At 45.9% G+C, this 15,190-nt stretch overlaps 7 protein-coding genes across 9 annotated transcripts in view; 6 read left to right on the plus strand and 1 right to left on the minus strand.

Moving 5' to 3' along the window:
• The first annotated feature begins 31 nt into the window (after positions 1 to 31).
• Positions 32 to 2,181, plus strand: LOC132259627 (uncharacterized). Its single transcript, XM_059757337.1, has 3 exons — positions 32 to 133; positions 1,591 to 1,780; positions 1,842 to 2,181. The coding sequence occupies exons 2-3, from the start codon at positions 1,604 to 1,606 to the stop codon at positions 2,046 to 2,048; spliced, it is 384 nt and encodes a 127-aa protein (XP_059613320.1). The 5' UTR covers positions 32 to 133; positions 1,591 to 1,603; the 3' UTR covers positions 2,049 to 2,181.
• On the plus strand, positions 158 to 1,573 carry LOC132259624 (tRNA (guanine(37)-N1)-methyltransferase). The gene has a single exon (XM_059757334.1). The coding sequence runs from the start codon at positions 176 to 178 to the stop codon at positions 1,541 to 1,543; it is 1,368 nt and encodes a 455-aa protein (XP_059613317.1). The 5' UTR covers positions 158 to 175; the 3' UTR covers positions 1,544 to 1,573.
• Positions 2,045 to 5,897, plus strand: LOC132259625 (opsin, ultraviolet-sensitive). Its single transcript, XM_059757335.1, has 3 exons — positions 2,045 to 2,147; positions 2,232 to 2,868; positions 4,931 to 5,897. The coding sequence occupies exons 2-3, from the start codon at positions 2,295 to 2,297 to the stop codon at positions 5,494 to 5,496; spliced, it is 1,140 nt and encodes a 379-aa protein (XP_059613318.1). The 5' UTR covers positions 2,045 to 2,147; positions 2,232 to 2,294; the 3' UTR covers positions 5,497 to 5,897.
• Positions 2,893 to 4,804, minus strand: LOC132259626 (E3 ubiquitin-protein ligase sina-like). Its single transcript, XM_059757336.1, has 3 exons — positions 4,619 to 4,804; positions 4,264 to 4,546; positions 2,893 to 3,562 (listed from the first exon to the last, which is right to left on the minus strand). The coding sequence occupies exons 2-3, from the start codon at positions 4,525 to 4,527 to the stop codon at positions 2,981 to 2,983; spliced, it is 846 nt and encodes a 281-aa protein (XP_059613319.1). The 5' UTR covers positions 4,528 to 4,546; positions 4,619 to 4,804; the 3' UTR covers positions 2,893 to 2,980.
• A 19-nt stretch (positions 5,898 to 5,916) lies between the features above and the next one.
• Positions 5,917 to 8,546, plus strand: LOC132259623 (U4/U6 small nuclear ribonucleoprotein Prp3). The gene is made up of 2 exons (XM_059757333.1): positions 5,917 to 6,051; positions 6,138 to 8,546. The coding sequence occupies exon 2, from the start codon at positions 6,185 to 6,187 to the stop codon at positions 8,042 to 8,044; it is 1,860 nt and encodes a 619-aa protein (XP_059613316.1). The 5' UTR covers positions 5,917 to 6,051; positions 6,138 to 6,184; the 3' UTR covers positions 8,045 to 8,546.
• A 25-nt stretch (positions 8,547 to 8,571) lies between these two features.
• LOC132259622 (uncharacterized) lies at positions 8,572 to 11,883 on the plus strand. The gene is made up of 3 exons (XM_059757332.1): positions 8,572 to 8,737; positions 8,796 to 11,377; positions 11,441 to 11,883. The coding sequence occupies exons 1-3, from the start codon at positions 8,729 to 8,731 to the stop codon at positions 11,592 to 11,594; spliced, it is 2,745 nt and encodes a 914-aa protein (XP_059613315.1). The 5' UTR covers positions 8,572 to 8,728; the 3' UTR covers positions 11,595 to 11,883.
• A 1,756-nt stretch (positions 11,884 to 13,639) lies between these two features.
• LOC132259785 (capon-like protein) overlaps positions 13,640 to 15,190 on the plus strand; it is a 60,121-nt gene continuing 58,570 nt past the window's right edge. For 2 of the 3 annotated variants that reach the window (XM_059757551.1, XM_059757546.1), the window contains exons 1-2: positions 13,640 to 13,786; positions 14,213 to 14,525. In XM_059757551.1, the coding sequence (XP_059613534.1) occupies positions 14,424 to 14,525 (102 nt within the window). In that variant the 5' untranslated portion in view covers positions 13,640 to 13,786; positions 14,213 to 14,423. The remainder of the gene's footprint in view (positions 13,787 to 14,212; positions 14,526 to 15,190) is intronic. The other variant, XM_059757547.1, reaches the window with a different exon arrangement.

Consider the following 15,190-nt stretch of genomic DNA (forward strand, 5'->3'; position numbering starts at 1 on the left):
TTCGTCTCTGCATTTCTGGCGTGCGTCGTATACTGGCATGCCAATTCGAGGCAACAAAAGTGACGTTTTGAGCACGCTTTTTATCAGCGCGAGAAAACAACATTGAAAAGGGACATTTCCCAGCCAGAAACAGGTAATTACCACAGAGACTCTCTTGCTAAGTAGGCAGGAGTCCATGCTAAGGGGATTAACGTGGAGGAGAAGTATCCCAGTGTTGAGGAATCTGGGGAAAGAACATCGGTTCAGCAGAATGACGGATGGCAGGAATTTTCTGCCTACAGACGTGCGTGGGATGACCGTGCTGGACAGGAGTGTCTTTCAGAGGAAAGTTCAAGTGCCCAAACTAACGGTAGAAGCACGAAAACTCCCCGGAGTACTAAGCAAAGTGAAGGAAAAGGTGCTGAAGTTTGCAAAGTTGAAAGCAGTTTTCGGGGAGGAGGAAAAGACAATTTTGCTAAATCCTGACACAGTGAAGTCTTGGGAGGACGTGGAAGATCTCCTCAAAGACTCAGAGATTTCCGAAGAATCACTGCAGTGGGGAGAAATTGAATTGAACTATGAAAACTTCAAGTTCAATGATGTTTTTAAAGCAGTCTTGCCTGAAGGCCAGGAAAACTTCTCATCCTTTTCACAGATTGGTCATATTATTCACGTGAATCTTAAGGATCATCTGCTGCCCTTCGGGGCTTTAATTGGCCAGGTGTTGCTGGATAAAATTCCCACGTGCAAAACGGTTGTGAACAAAATCCACACGATTGACTCAACGTTCAGGAACTTCCAGATGGAAATTCTCGCTGGCCAGGAACAATATCAAGTCGAGGTTAGAGAAAATGGATTTGTTTTTGAGTTTGACTTCAGCAAGGTATACTGGAATCCTCGTCTGTCCAGTGAGCATGAGAGAATCGTAAAGAGTTTACCTTCCGGGAGCCACTTATGCGATGTCTTCGCTGGCGTGGGGCCTTTCAGCGTGCCTGCAGGCAGGAAAAAATGTCACGTCCTGGCTAATGACCTCAATCCGGACAGTGTTCGATGGCTACAGCACAATGCGAAGAGGAATAAAGTAGAGAAAAGCCTAAAAATCACCAACAAAGACGGCAGAGAATTTATTCTCAGCGACTTGAAGGACCATCTCGTGAAGTTTTGGAAGCTGGGAGACACCAAACAATCCCTGACTATTGTAATGAACCTCCCAGCTCTTGCTGTTGAATTTTTGGACGCCTTCTCTGGTCTTCTGGCGGACAATTCAGAACTGCAGAACATTGAGAGATCACTTCCTCTCCTTCACGTTTACACCTTCGTCAAAGGAGGTCCGCCAGAAGATGCTAGAACCTCTGCTGAAACCCATCTGGGACACAACATCTCAGATTTTGTATCTACAACTTTCGTGCGAAACGTGTCTCCCAACAAAGACATGTTTAGAGTGACTTTCCACCTCACAGATGACATCCTCTTCTGTCAGAAGAGCCTCAAGCGCGCCTTGGACGCTCCTCAGGAACAAGAACCCTTTCCCAAGATCCTTTGTACCTCTCAAAACGATCAATAAACCATTTATTGGTGATTAACTCACGTCTTTTGCTCTTTTGTTTACAGGACTCAAGAAGAAATGGGCAGGAAGAATAGGCACAGCCTCATCACGGCGCAGAAAAGCAGTGCTGGTGGTCAGAAGAAGGGCAAGGCTGCCGGGAAAGGGGCTTTGAATAAAACCAAGAAGGCAAAGAATGTCTTCAAAGTGGCCACAAAAAAGAACAAGGCAAAGAAAGCGGCCAGCAATATTCAGAAGGTGAGGAAGAGGCTTAAGTTTGAGTAATTGAAAGGAATTCCCGTGTAATTCTCCGTTCCAGGGCAAGGCTGGCAAGAAGGAAGCACTGCAGAACAAGTCAGAGAAGCTGAATGAGTCCTTGAAGACGCTGCACAAGGACATGGTAGTGAAAAAGAAGGCTGCCCCAAAGGCTACACCGGCAAAGGCTTCGCCAAAGGGACGCAAAAGCCAGAAGAAGGCGCCCCAGACGAAGGATGTGGAGGCGGGCCTCTCCTCATTGGACGTCTAAATTAATTCATGAGCTTCGTGTGTGCATTTCTCCCCGCCCTCCAGCCCAAGAGGCTCCGGCGTGTCTGCGTGTCGTGCAAAACTAACCAAAAGTGTAACTGTGAGTTGGAAAATTAAACTCTGGATTGATGACATCGCGAGCGCCCTTGATTGCAGCCCCTCAAGTTTCTAATTCCATTTGCAGGATTAATTGATTAGAGTATAAAATGGGGAAGATTTTGGAAATCTCGGTCAGTGAAAGTCGGAAATGGAGGGAAATTTCTCACTCTGGAAGCCTGAAGCCAGGATTTCAACGGATTCTAGCCAGTTACTGGGATGGAATGTGGCCACCAAGGACCTCAAACAGATCCCAGAACATTGGTTAACTTACCCCGAACCCGAGGCTTCACTCCACTACCTTCTAGGCCTCGTGTACTTCATGTTTACCGTCGCCTCGCTCACTGGAAATGGACTCGTGTTGTGGATCTTCAGCTCCTCGGCTTCACTACGCACGCCGTCCAACGTCTTTGTGGTCAATTTGGCTCTGTGTGACTTCATGATGATGCTCAAGGCGCCAATCTTCATCTACAACTCCTTCCAGCGCGGCTTCGCCACTGGTGTGACCGGGTGCCAGATCTTCGCAGCCATGGGATCACTCTCTGGCATCGGCGCTGGTATGACAAACGCCTGCATCGCCTATGATCGCTACAATGTCATCACGAGGCCCTTTCACGCCAAGATGACCCGCCTGAAAGCCATCCTAATAGTTCTCGTCGTCTGGGGATACACAATCCCATGGACCGTTCTCCCTCTCATGGAGATTTGGGGCAGATTCGTTCCCGGTGAGTCCAAATCCGCTCACTTACAATTAACCCTAGTGTCATTTTATTTAAGAAGTAAAGATAAATCCTCCTCGGAGTGATGAGAGAGTGTGATGGTGAAGCGCTAGCGTTTCTACACGCACGAGATGGTGACATTAATGCCGAGATTACCGTTGTCGGCGAACAGCTGCGCGATGGACGTGTCGAAGACGAGGCAGTCAGAATTGAGAATGGCCGAGGCGACGCCCTCGTGAATGCTCCTGGGCATCGCCTCCCACGTGAGCCGGCGCCGGTGGCCGTTCAGTTCGAGGCGATACGCATAATTCTCCGCCTCCTTGCGCGATCCAATCAGCTGCACAATGGCAAAGAACTGCTGGTGACCATCAAACTTCTCCTGCTTCTCCAGCACAAGCATGAAGTGCTGGTTGAAGCAGGACTGCATCATCACCCAATCAACAGCGCCCGGCAGATTAATGTCAGTGGCCAAGAAAACAATATCCTCGCCCTGTAGCGTCGTGATGCTCTTGTGTGACATCATAAGATGCGGCATCACGAGCTCTAGGGCGCCTTGCCACTTGCATGAGGCTCCCGGACACGGGCACAGGTACGGTCTGAACTCGCATGCGTCCTCGTGCTCCGTCTTGTCCGTGTAGATCAGCGACGCGTTGCAGCCATAGCTGCTGTGTTTGCAGGGAAACTTCACGTTCGAGGCAACCTGTGAATCAGCAAAAATGGGACACAGATTAGAACAATGGGAAGCTGAACTGCATGAAGAGTTTTTCCGCTGTGTACTGCAGAAAGAAGAGTGGAAGGGCAAGAATGCGCACACTGTGATGAAAGAGTTTCGCACGTTAATCGTGATAAAAACTAGACAGTTTCTATGGCATAGAGAAGAAAAGGGCCAAGCGTTGTCCCTACCCGAGGGATTTACAGCTCAAAAAATTCATAGCGACAGATACAAGTCTTCAGTCCATTGTTCTCTGTAGAATTCAGCCAAAAATTGCATACTTGTAATCCATCAGCACAAAATTGGAAATGATGTAAGACTGTCTGGGACTTTTGTGAACCCGCATCAGATTGAGTTCATTGCACTATCACGAGCCTAATCATCTTCAGTTTGCCGGACTTGAAATAATTTTTATTCTTAGGGAAACATCTAGAGTAGGCATAAAAATTCAGATAATATCATTAGATTTATCCAACAGAATAAAAATGCCCCATCCGAAAGAAACCCCACTTTCCGCTACGATTTATCAAAATATTACGGTGGTCATGGTTTTATCTAATCTCTAATCAATAACCTCTCAAAATAGTCGTATCACCTTTCATAGAGATCAGTTCCGAAGGCTGATAACGGTCTCAGTCTATTGGAAGCAAATAGGACATTTTGCCCTGTGCGAATGCCCGGAAACTCACCTTCTCCATCGCTAAGTTCCGGATGTTGCCTAGGGAGCCACGACAAGTGGGGCAGCAAGTGAGCTTGGAGCGACAGTTGCTGCAGACGAGATGGCCACTCTGGCATTGCAGAATGGGCGGCAGGACATAGTCAAAGCACACGGGACATTCGAACAGACTAGCCAGATCTGCGGACATGCCATCAGCTGAAGAGAGGCTCGAGTTGCTGGATGAGGACGCATTCGGGGCGTCCCGACGCTTTGGGATGGGCAGCTTTCCAGACATCTCGAAGTAGCGACTCCCTCTGCAAAGGGCCAGAAGTGCCCCAAAAGGAGGCTCAACAAAATGACAGCTGACCATTGTTTTGCCCACTCACCTTGTAAACTAGACTTTTCACCTGGATTTCCGCCTTTTCCCGGCGGTTTCTCCACACGATAGGGTCTCAAGTCACTGCAATGACCACACTCGAGAGTGTTGCAGTGCTTTGGCTGGTGAAATGGGACGCTTTTCTCGCGGAAATGCAGTTTTTCTACCCGAGAAGGCAATTTTCGCTACGATCGATTGTCAAATGATTTCCACAGAAAAGTCTGTGGAAGGAGGGGAATTTCATGCCAGTTGGGCAATATTCTCCCTCTTGTAGCGAATTTATTCGTCAAAAAGAATAATACTTGAATTCCTCTATTTTCAGAGGGATTTCTCACTTCCTGCTCTTTCGACTACCTCACTGACACTTTCGACAATCACCTGTTCGTTGGTGCGATTTTTGTGTGCAGTTACATGATTCCCATGTCAATGATCATCTACTTCTACAGCAAGATCGTGAGTCATGTTGTGAATCACGAAAAGACTCTCAGAGAGCAAGCACGGAAGATGAATGTTGACTCTCTTCGATCCAACGCGAGTTCTTCGAACCAAACAGCAGAAATCCGGATCGCGAAGGCGGCAATAATGATTTGCTTCCTCTTTGTGGCCTCCTGGACACCATATGGAGTCATGGCGCTTATTGGAGCTTTTGGAGATCGGCGATTACTCACGCCAGGTGTTACAATGATCCCAGCATGCTGTTGCAAACTCGTCGCCTGTATTGATCCTTGGGTTTACGCTATCAGTCACCCAAAGTACAGACTTGAGTTGCAGAGAAGACTTCCTTGGATGGCGATTCATGAAAAGGAGATCTCTGACACGGTTTCGGTGACCACAGAAGTTACTCAAGCAGGACAGAATCAACAGCAAACTAATACGACAACGACATAGAATTTGAAATAAGTTCAATCGCGGAACGATTATGACGACTTTAGCAAAAGGCAAAAGTGCATATCTGATTGCAAAATTGCCAAATTATAATGGAAATGATTCTGCATACAAGTTAGCATATCCTTCTCCTTTGGTGTCTACAAAAAATTCAAAAATTATCAGAAGTTTTATTCATATGCTTTTGATGAACCCTTTATATTAAGGATGTTCTGTAGAGCCAAAATCGTAATCAATGGAAACCCATACCAATTTTTATTAATTTTTTCTCTCAAAATTAGGTATATTAATGATAAATGTAGTACCATTTCTAAATTTAGAAATGAGATTTCCTTGTGAAAATCAAAATTATAACTTCTTCTTACGATCGTTAAATTTATTTAAATAAAGTTCCTTGCAAGCAATTCATGACGTTTTACTGGCATGATGACTGTCACATGTGGTTTCATGGTTCCCAAATATCGTGATGCTTTTTATTGCAAAGTGCATTTCTTTTACTTAAATTTCGCCGCGAAATACTGAATTGACAATTGCAGAGCAGTGATAAAACTGCAATAGGTAAAATACTTTGAGATATAAGCATGAAAAGTCATCGGTGAGCGGATGGAATCACATTTTACAAGGCATTGTTTGGGTTTTCACAGGCGCAACGAAGGAAAACGTTTAGTTGAAGTCGTTGAAGTCATCCAGAATGTCTTATCTGTCGCGCAAGGAGCTTAGCGAAGTACAGCCGGATCTGGAGAGAGTGGTGACAAATGTTCTAGGTGGCACCAGCTCCAGTGTGCTACAAATTCTTCAATCATCATTGCACAGTGGCTACGATCGACGGAAGACGAGCGAAAAGCTGTCAAGTGTGCTGGACGGGAAGAGTTCCGGCCGACTTCTGGAGAAGGTAGAGCATTGGCTGGTGGAATATCAGAGTGCTCAGAAGGGGAGGAAACGCCACCACGAAGAGGATGTGCGAGAGAGAGAGACAAAAAAGGGGAGAATGCACGGCGCGGAAGCTGCTAATCAGGGTGCCGCTGAAGAGGGAAAATTGACCACAGATCGCATCAAACAGATGATGCTAAATGCCCAGCGTGAGATTGAGGAGAGGAAGAAAGCATTGAAGTCTGACGCGGAGCCGAAAGTGACGCAAACGGTGTTGCCGACAATGGGAAATACGCCGGAAGATATCGAGAGAGCACGTAAAATTGCGAATTTGCAGGCTCAGATCAAGGCGAAGCTGTCCGGCTCCTTGGCAAAGATCATCACGCCGGTGAGTGAGAGACCGAAACCACTGATTTTAGACTCTGAGGGTAGGACAGTGGACAAGAGTGGGCGTGAAGTTAATATTCCCACGCTGGCGCCGACACTGAAGGCCAATATTCGGGCGAAGAAGAGAGAAGTGTTCAACAAGGCACAGTTGACGGATCGCCAGGCGGAAGAGGGTCAGGAGACGATGTTCTTCGATGATCGCATTAATTTAAAGGCCCCACTGAGAAATAAGAGATCGTTGCGTTTCCACGAACCGGGCAAATTTCAGCAGATGGCCGAAAAGATGCGTATGAAGAAGCAACTGGAGAAACTGCAGAATGAAATAAGTCAAATTGCCCGGCGCACGGGCATCAGTTCGGCCACAAAACTCGCTCTGATCGCCCCTAAGCAGGACAATTACTCAGACGACGTCCCACAAATGGAGTGGTGGGACTCGGTCATCCTCAGTGATGATCTCAACACGCTCAAGGATGGCCGAATATCGATCCGGGAGTCAGCTATCACGAATCTTATAGAGCATCCCACGCAGATCAAGCCGCCGAGTGAACCTATGAAGGCTGTTTACATGCCAGTGTTTCTCACGAAGAAGGAGAGGAAGAAGTTGCGCCGTCAGAACCGGCGTGAGGCGTGGAAGGAGGAACAAGAGAAGATTCGCTTAGGATTGAGTGCTCCGCCAGAGCCGAAGCTACGCATATCGAATTTAATGCGTGTGTTGGGCACAGAAGCTGTGCAGGATCCGACAAAAATTGAGTCGCACGTGCGTGAGCAGATGGCGAAGCGTCAGAAGGCGCACGAGGAGGCCAATGCGGCCAGAAAGTTGACGGCTGAACAAAAGCGTGAGAAAAAAATACGCAAGATCAAGGAGGATACGAGCCTGGGTGTTCATGTGTCTGTCTATCGTGTGCGTGATTTGCACGACAATCTGAGCAAGAAATTCAAGGTAGAGACGAATGCCAAGCAGCTGCACATGACAGGCGTGATTGTGCTCTTCCGTGACTGCTGTGTGGTGGTGATTGAGGGTGGGCCGAAGCAGCAGAAGAAGTTCCGGCGACTCATGCTTAGTCGCATCAAATGGGAGGAGGACAACGTAAAGAATGCTGACGGCAACGAGGTGCCCAACTCGTGCGCACTCGTGTGGGAAGGCACGAGCCAGCGACGCCACTTTGGCGAGATAAAGTTCAAGAGCTTCCCCATGGAGAAGATGGCCAGGGAGTTCTTTCAGAAGTACTTAGTCGAACAGTACTGGGATTTGGCGTACTCTGGCGCTGTGCTGGAAGCCTCCGAAGACACATAAACGATCGTAAATTTACCCCTTAAACATATTAAAAATTGTGCTGAATTATTTTTTTTATTATTTATGACTCCTCTGTTATTGACGGATTCAGTTCTGGAAAAAAAAATGGGGGTAAATGAATGATAAATCAGCTGATCAGACATTATAAGCGCGATTTTCTCGAAAAATAAAGTTTCCATGAGGATTTTCAGCCGCTCTTGGTACAGTATGGCAGTTCGTATGTGTTTCTTTTATGTTTCATCTATATTTATTTTGAGTTTTATTCGTGTTTTGATTGAGTTTTATTTATGTTTTATTCCTATGCTTCTGATGGACCCTTCGTAGCCAAAATCGAATTCAGTGGAACCTCATACCAATTTTTATTAATTTTTTCTCTCAAAATTAGGTATATTAATGATAATTGTAGTACCATTTCTAAATTTAGAAATGAGATTTCCTTGTGAAAATCAAAATTATAACTTCTTCTTACGATCGTTAAATTTATTTAAATAAAGTTCCTTGCAAGCAATTCATGACGTTTTACTGGCATGATGACTGTCACACGTGGTTTCATGGTTTCTGTATTTTTGTTCCCCGAATTTCCTCATCATTCACAAAGTTGCGTTTTTCTACGGGAAACCATCGGAAAATTGCTAATGCAATTGCAGAGTGTGTGCCCTGAACATATCAAGACTGATCTATGCCATGGATGAGGTAAGAACACTGACAAATAAAGCGGATATGGACAATACAGCGAATCTTTGCTCTTCAGGATGAAGGAAATGCTTTGGAGGAGTTTTCGGCTGAACTGGAAGAGCATCTGTACTCGAAGATCCACCATGGACAGGTAGATAGTGAGGTGAGAGTGGAAGCTCAGAAGACGGTGACTGCGCCCGGGCAGAAGGCGAAGGGTGGGCGGTATTTCTCAGGAGCCGTTGCCGGAAAGCAATGGGTGAAGAAGGTCGGCAAGAAGAGCGCCCCCATTCTTGGGCTTGACAAACAACCCGTGCTAGAGGGTAGTAAGAGTGCACCTAAGTTCACACCATATAAATCTTTCCTGGAGGGCATTAAAGTATTACCTCCGGCTCAGATACAAAAGAATCCGAATATGAGAAAGAATCCCGCCAAGATGTTCCGGAAACCCGAAGAAGTTGTACGGGAAAATGTCCCAGAGATACCTAAGAGCAAGAAAAAGAACCGCCGGAAGGGGAAGAAGCAATCCTGTGAGACAATCGTCTTGGACTCGAGTGAGGAGGAGAAGGATGATGACGTGGTGGAGATTCCAGTGCCTCCGCCACCTCTCATTGATCTCGACAGCTCAGACGAGTCGGAAGTGCCGAAGAAGAACCCCAGAATCATCCCACGCGGATCCAGCCCTTCCAGCTCCATTCTCTCTGACGATTTCATCGCTGTAAAGGATCGTCGACGTCTTATTGAGCCCATGGACACGATTCATGTGGCGGATGAAGAGTTGCGCACTGTTCAACAGCAATCCAAGCCGCCCAGTAGTCCACATAAGCGCTTAAGAATTGAGGAAACTACCCAAACTGGGGCTCAAAAGGCTCCTCTATCTGACATCTCAACATCAGACTCTGAAGACTTCTTGCCGGACGGCGATGCGTCCCCTAAGCGATTCTTTCAAAAGCGGAAGCGTCTTCCGCCATCACCCAAGGAAATTCCTTACATTCTGAGAGGCGAAGCCCTCCCTAATGCTGTCACTGTACCTAAGAGAAGGAGCATCGATACTGCCATAAGTTCTCATCGTTCCGACGAAGAGTTCATGACGATTCTCAATTCAATAGCCAATGGGGAGACTTCCAACTCCCAGAATGCCTCCAATTCTGACCATGAGCCCGTGGAAATTGTTCACGACAGTCCTGACGAGGAGGCCAGAGACATTGTGCTGAATATCGTGTCGAGGGAAGCGTCTCCATTGGGTGTGTCTGAAGATGAACTTCCGCTTGTGTCTGAACTGCCAGAAGCTGACTCAGAAGCAGAATGTGAAGCCATAGAGGAAGGTGAAGAGCATTCAACTCTGTCTCACGGCTGGAATGAAGAGATGAGGCATTTCTATAATGAATCGTGGGGAGAAGAGTTCTCAGTGAAGAAGATTATGGAGAAGATGCCACTCGGTAATCAATGGCAGATCAGCGCTAAAGATCTCAACTTCAGCCGCTTTCACAGGACGTGGCGAGAGCCTCAAATTCCCAAGCTTGTCTGCTTTATGTGTGGTGAGAAAGGCCATCGAGAGCCACGTTGTCCCAACACGCTGTGCCTCAAGTGCGGCAACCGGACGATGGTATTCGGAACATCGTGTTCCCGGTGTGCGAACTGGGCAAGCAGCTTGTGCAGTGAGTGTGGCACGCAAGGGCATAAGAAGGAACTCTGTCCCGATCTGTGGAGGCGCTACCACTCGACTATGGACAATACGATGCCATTGAATACCGAGGTGGCCAACAATGAGAGAAAATATTGCTCAATGTGCGCCCGGAAAGGTCACACATTCGATCAGTGCAGTAGTCCAGTGAGAATTCTTGAGTATCCCGTAACGCCGACAAGGATTGCTTCATATCAGGGTACCTATGAGAGCAGCCAGGTGGCTAGAAACCCTCCAGATCCTTTTAAAATGCACAGGGGAGAGAATGTGAAGTTTCAGTGGAATGACAGAGTGAAGAATTCACCGTGGTACGGTCGATTCCTCAAGCAATTCGACAAGGAAGAAGAGAGTAGTGCAGTTGAAGAGACAAAGGAAGTAGAGCCTGAACCAGAAGAGACACCCAAAATCCCTGTGGACAAAGCAGAGAGTCAGATTCATCTCCACCGTGACTTCTCAAATCACCTGATAATGCCTTGCGGTCAGGAGTTCCTTAAGAATCTGGCTGATGAACTCTTTGTGGAGGTAAATCTTCGTTCGTCTGATCAAGGGAACATTTTGCGACTCCGTGGCGAGAAAGCCAACTTGAAGTCATTTAGGCAGAGACTGTTTCACTATCTGGATAAGCTGTCGAAAGAGAAGGCAAAGCTGGAAAAGCGAATCCCCCAATCTGAAGGAGAATTCCTGCCTCACAATCGGCAGAAGTTGATCAACATCTTGGTGAAGAAGATGCAGATGCTCAAGTGTTATATTGGGAATGCCAGGGAGTTATTCACTCAAGTGCGTGATATGAATTGTAGTCCGAAGTATATTTACAAAGCCCGGACGATGCTGAATATGATCCTGATGGGTCAAGTAGGATTACGCGATGGTAAACATCATCTGAAGGCTCTAGAGTCGGATTTGGCGGTGCTGAGGCACCATCAGCAGCTCGAGAACGTGCCTGCGCCCATTCGAAACCGCATCATCGTTCACTTCAGGTGAGTTTCTGCGCTGCAAACAGCAATGAACACTTAAACTGAGTTTTTCCAATCATTTTTCAGATACATCTTCACTGACTTCAAGCACAAGAAGTACGAGGAACTCATGTGGCAATTTGAGAAATTGCTGAGCTCCAACAAATTACCACCGGCAGCGGTGCCAGGGCAGAAGAAGATAAAAAACTCACGATGGGCCAAGAAACGCTTCTCGCCGTGAATCCGGAAAATGTTCAAGGTACAACAGGTTTTTCTTATTTTTTGCAATAATTGAATTTATCAAAAGTACGTCCTAGTTTCAAAGTAAAATTCATTTAAATCTTACCTTTGACTTCCCTGACGAGGTGAAGAAAGTTTCGTTCTCTATTCTTTTCACACTTTACCCTTTCTGTAGATAAAAAAAAACATTATGGAAATAAAAAAGAGGTATATTTAGATATAGATTATGAAGAAACTAAAGATTTTTTACCAACTGAGTAATAGATCTAATAAATGATATATTGTTAGAAAAGTGTATTTCAAAGTCTCATTTAAAAAAACTAAAAGATTCTCGTTGAATGTGCATAAAAGATATTCAAGTGTTATTTAGAACACACTTCAATTTCTGCACTCTGTATTTTGTGTCTTCTTTGGGACGTTCTTCCCTAAAGAGCATTTCCATCCATAACACGTCTTCTCTTCCTATCGAAACACGCTATTTAGGTAACTGGAAGACAAGCGACGGGTTTATTGGCCCCTCGGTTGTGCTCACCTCGATTGTGGTCTAATGCAATTGGTTGTGATTGCACGATGCTGAGGTGCATTTTGAGGAAAACCGGATCGACAGGTGTGCCCGTGAGACCGCGGACAATTTCTGGCGATCAATCTGCCCAATTACGAGCCCCATCATTGTCATCTCGGTCTCAGCATCCCAGAAACAGGGCCCAAGAATTTTCCGTGAGTGCGCAATTATGGTGATTGCGCGAAAGGCATTGAACTTATTTGGCCAGGCACGTGGAGCACAGCCTTTCCTAGACTCTCCCGTTAGTGTGACTCTACTCGCGATAAGGAAGTGCAGCGCGCCTGATGTTGAATCTCTTTGTCTGGGTCGCAGCACGAAGTTGGGAAAGTCATTGGGAAAATTGAAAATCCATTCAATAAATTTCCACCCGATGAACGTGTGATGGTCTTGAGGTTCTCTTGGGGAAATTGAAATGGACCATCGTGGAAACGGATGACCAACCCTCAGATCGCAATTCAATCGATTCGCCCTCCCAACAAGTGGCAAATTATGTCTCTGGGTCCGGATAGAAGCTCTCAATGCAATTGACTCTCGCATTGGCTCTTTTTTCGCTGAATGGCATTCCAGTGGCCAAAAAGTCCATTGCGAGCGCTCAATTTCTTGGCGATTTTTCTGCAGAAAACGCAAACATACTCGTGGCCTGTTTGCTGACTCCAAAAGCCACAGATATACAATTTTTCATGGCATTTTAGATCATGTTTTGCCACTTTTTCCACTGCTTTTCGCCTCCAACGTCATGCTCTATCACTCGCCGAGTCAATATGATTATGAATAATGTGAATAATAGAGACGTGACGGGAGTTTATTATTTTCCATCGCCTAGCCAAAGATAGGGAGTGATTTTCAAGTGAAATGTCATGTAAAAAGAGCGTGGAAAACGATAAATATGATTTTTAGGGAAATGATTCATGAGTTAGTGGCGAGAGTTTAGTTCCTGTATCAAAGTCAACTGCATAATTCCTGTGATCGTGATGTATTCTAAGAAGTCGGAGAATTGAATAAGCTTTCCAAAATGGGCAAGAAATGGGTCAACAAAGAATTATGCATCTCAAGAAATTACTGCTGTAACTTCCCTCTAACGCCTAATTTAGCAATAATCAAGGCAATAATTGAATTTTCCTGTTTTTAGCTTAACTAGCTTGATCTAGTGCTAAATCACTGAATTTGTCGTGTGAATAAAAGACAATTAGCCCACATTTTCAGTTCCCTGTCCTTAAGCACTTTTTGGTAGACCCCTCGTCGTTTCCAACATCTCGCATAGGGTGTTGCCGCTGATTCACTGTCCACCTCCGGCATTCTCCTTCTTTAACCCATCAAGCGTGTCTCGCGGACTGAAAAGCAGTATGCATGCACTCCAGCTGTGGCGTCTGACCATCTCTGTTCCACTCCCGGCCACAGCACATGCGTCTGTCTCGCAAAAGCACGTTGCTTCCGCTTTTTGTTTGCGCGCACAGCGTTCCAACGGCTCGGCGTTCAGTCACAAAGTGTCCGTTGTGCAGGTCGGATCGTGCTCTCGCACGTCCCTAACATCCCGATTTCCCTCGTACTTCCGTCAGGATTAGCCAACAGGAGTTTCCTCTGGGGCACGTGGTTGAGGTGTCGCGAACAGTGATCGAAGAGTTGTGAATCCGGTGCGTTTGGAAAATAGAAAATTTCACATGGAGGGCAAAAGGGCCGGGAATTTTCCTAGAAAAATTTTCACAGCCGTCCAAGGCGGGAGAGATTGATGATTTTAAAATAAACATGACTCTGGTGGCCTATTTAAATAAAAAAGACGCGAGTGGAGAGAGTAAAAAAGCATCGCTGCGCCACAATATTCACAAGACGCACAACTCTTTATGTATAATTTTGCCATTTGATGGCTATTTTTAGCCGGCCAAGTCCCATCTTCACTGGGATTCCAAACTGACTCGCGTCTGTTCTCGATTCGCTGTGAAAATTTGTCAAAAAACGCGGTTTTCTGACACTTCCAAGGACTTATCAGAGAATGTCCTACTGCAAGTCCTCGTGTGGTCCTTGGAAATGTTCTAATTCTCGAGTCTTTTGCCCTGAAACAGCTTTCTAAGGTACCGAGTGTGCTTTGAATAGTGCGAGTGACCACCAAAAGTGGATTTAATGAGTGTGGAGAATCAGTGGGAGGCGCAACAGGGACTCCTTCTTCAGCAGACACTCACAAAGTCCGTGAGATTCCGCCTGAGGTGTGCGGAGAACCGAAGGATGCCCCTCATCTCCTGATACTGCAAATCCGTGTTCCAGCAGAGCCACAAGATGCCATCCACGCCATACGATCTCGTCAGTGACGATCTCGACACAAGGGTGCCACTCTACGCCGACCAGGCATTCGACCATGGCATCACCTTTCAGGCTAAGGTGAGATTCCCATCCCAGTTTGCAATTTGATTAATTTGTCTCCATAAATTGATTCTTAATCGATTAATAATGGCCATTTTGTGAGTGATCAAAAAACGTAACGCCTCATTTCATATTCGTATTAATTAATTCAATGCATACATTGTGGCCCTCATGTTTCGCTGGAAAAGAATCGATTTTCCCACTAATGCATTTATTCAAGCGAATTACAGCTGAAGAATTGAGGGGAGAATTGAATATTATGATGAAGTTGTATTGTCATATCGGACAATGAAATTGAAATTGGACAGAGTTTTCCAGCAAATGAGATGAGATTTGAAAATCGCGGTAGAATTTTCTTTCTAACTTTTTGCCAGTTTTCCGTCTGTATTTGAAAAAAAAACAACTGATGTAAAGAAATATTTTTGGGTCAAACGTGTCCGTCTCGGCGGAAGAGACACCAAAATGGCATGAATTGCAGAAAGGTGACTGGTTCTTTGACTCATCTGCACGCGATTCTGGTCACCAAGAAGGGCGGGTGACTCCAAAGCACTAAATGAGATTTTATGGCTCGGAGACAACGACCAAAAACATCAGTTATATGCCTGAAATAATTGTCAACATACCGTTTAAACATTACTTCAATCGCACTCCAGAGCAGAAGAACTCTCTCCGAGTCGCGTGAG

The sequence above is a fragment of the Phlebotomus argentipes genome, unplaced genomic scaffold (assembly GCF_947086385.1).
Source record: "Phlebotomus argentipes unplaced genomic scaffold, Phlebotomus argentipes genome assembly scaffold_18, whole genome shotgun sequence".
Taxonomy (NCBI): domain Eukaryota; kingdom Metazoa; phylum Arthropoda; class Insecta; order Diptera; family Psychodidae; genus Phlebotomus; species Phlebotomus argentipes.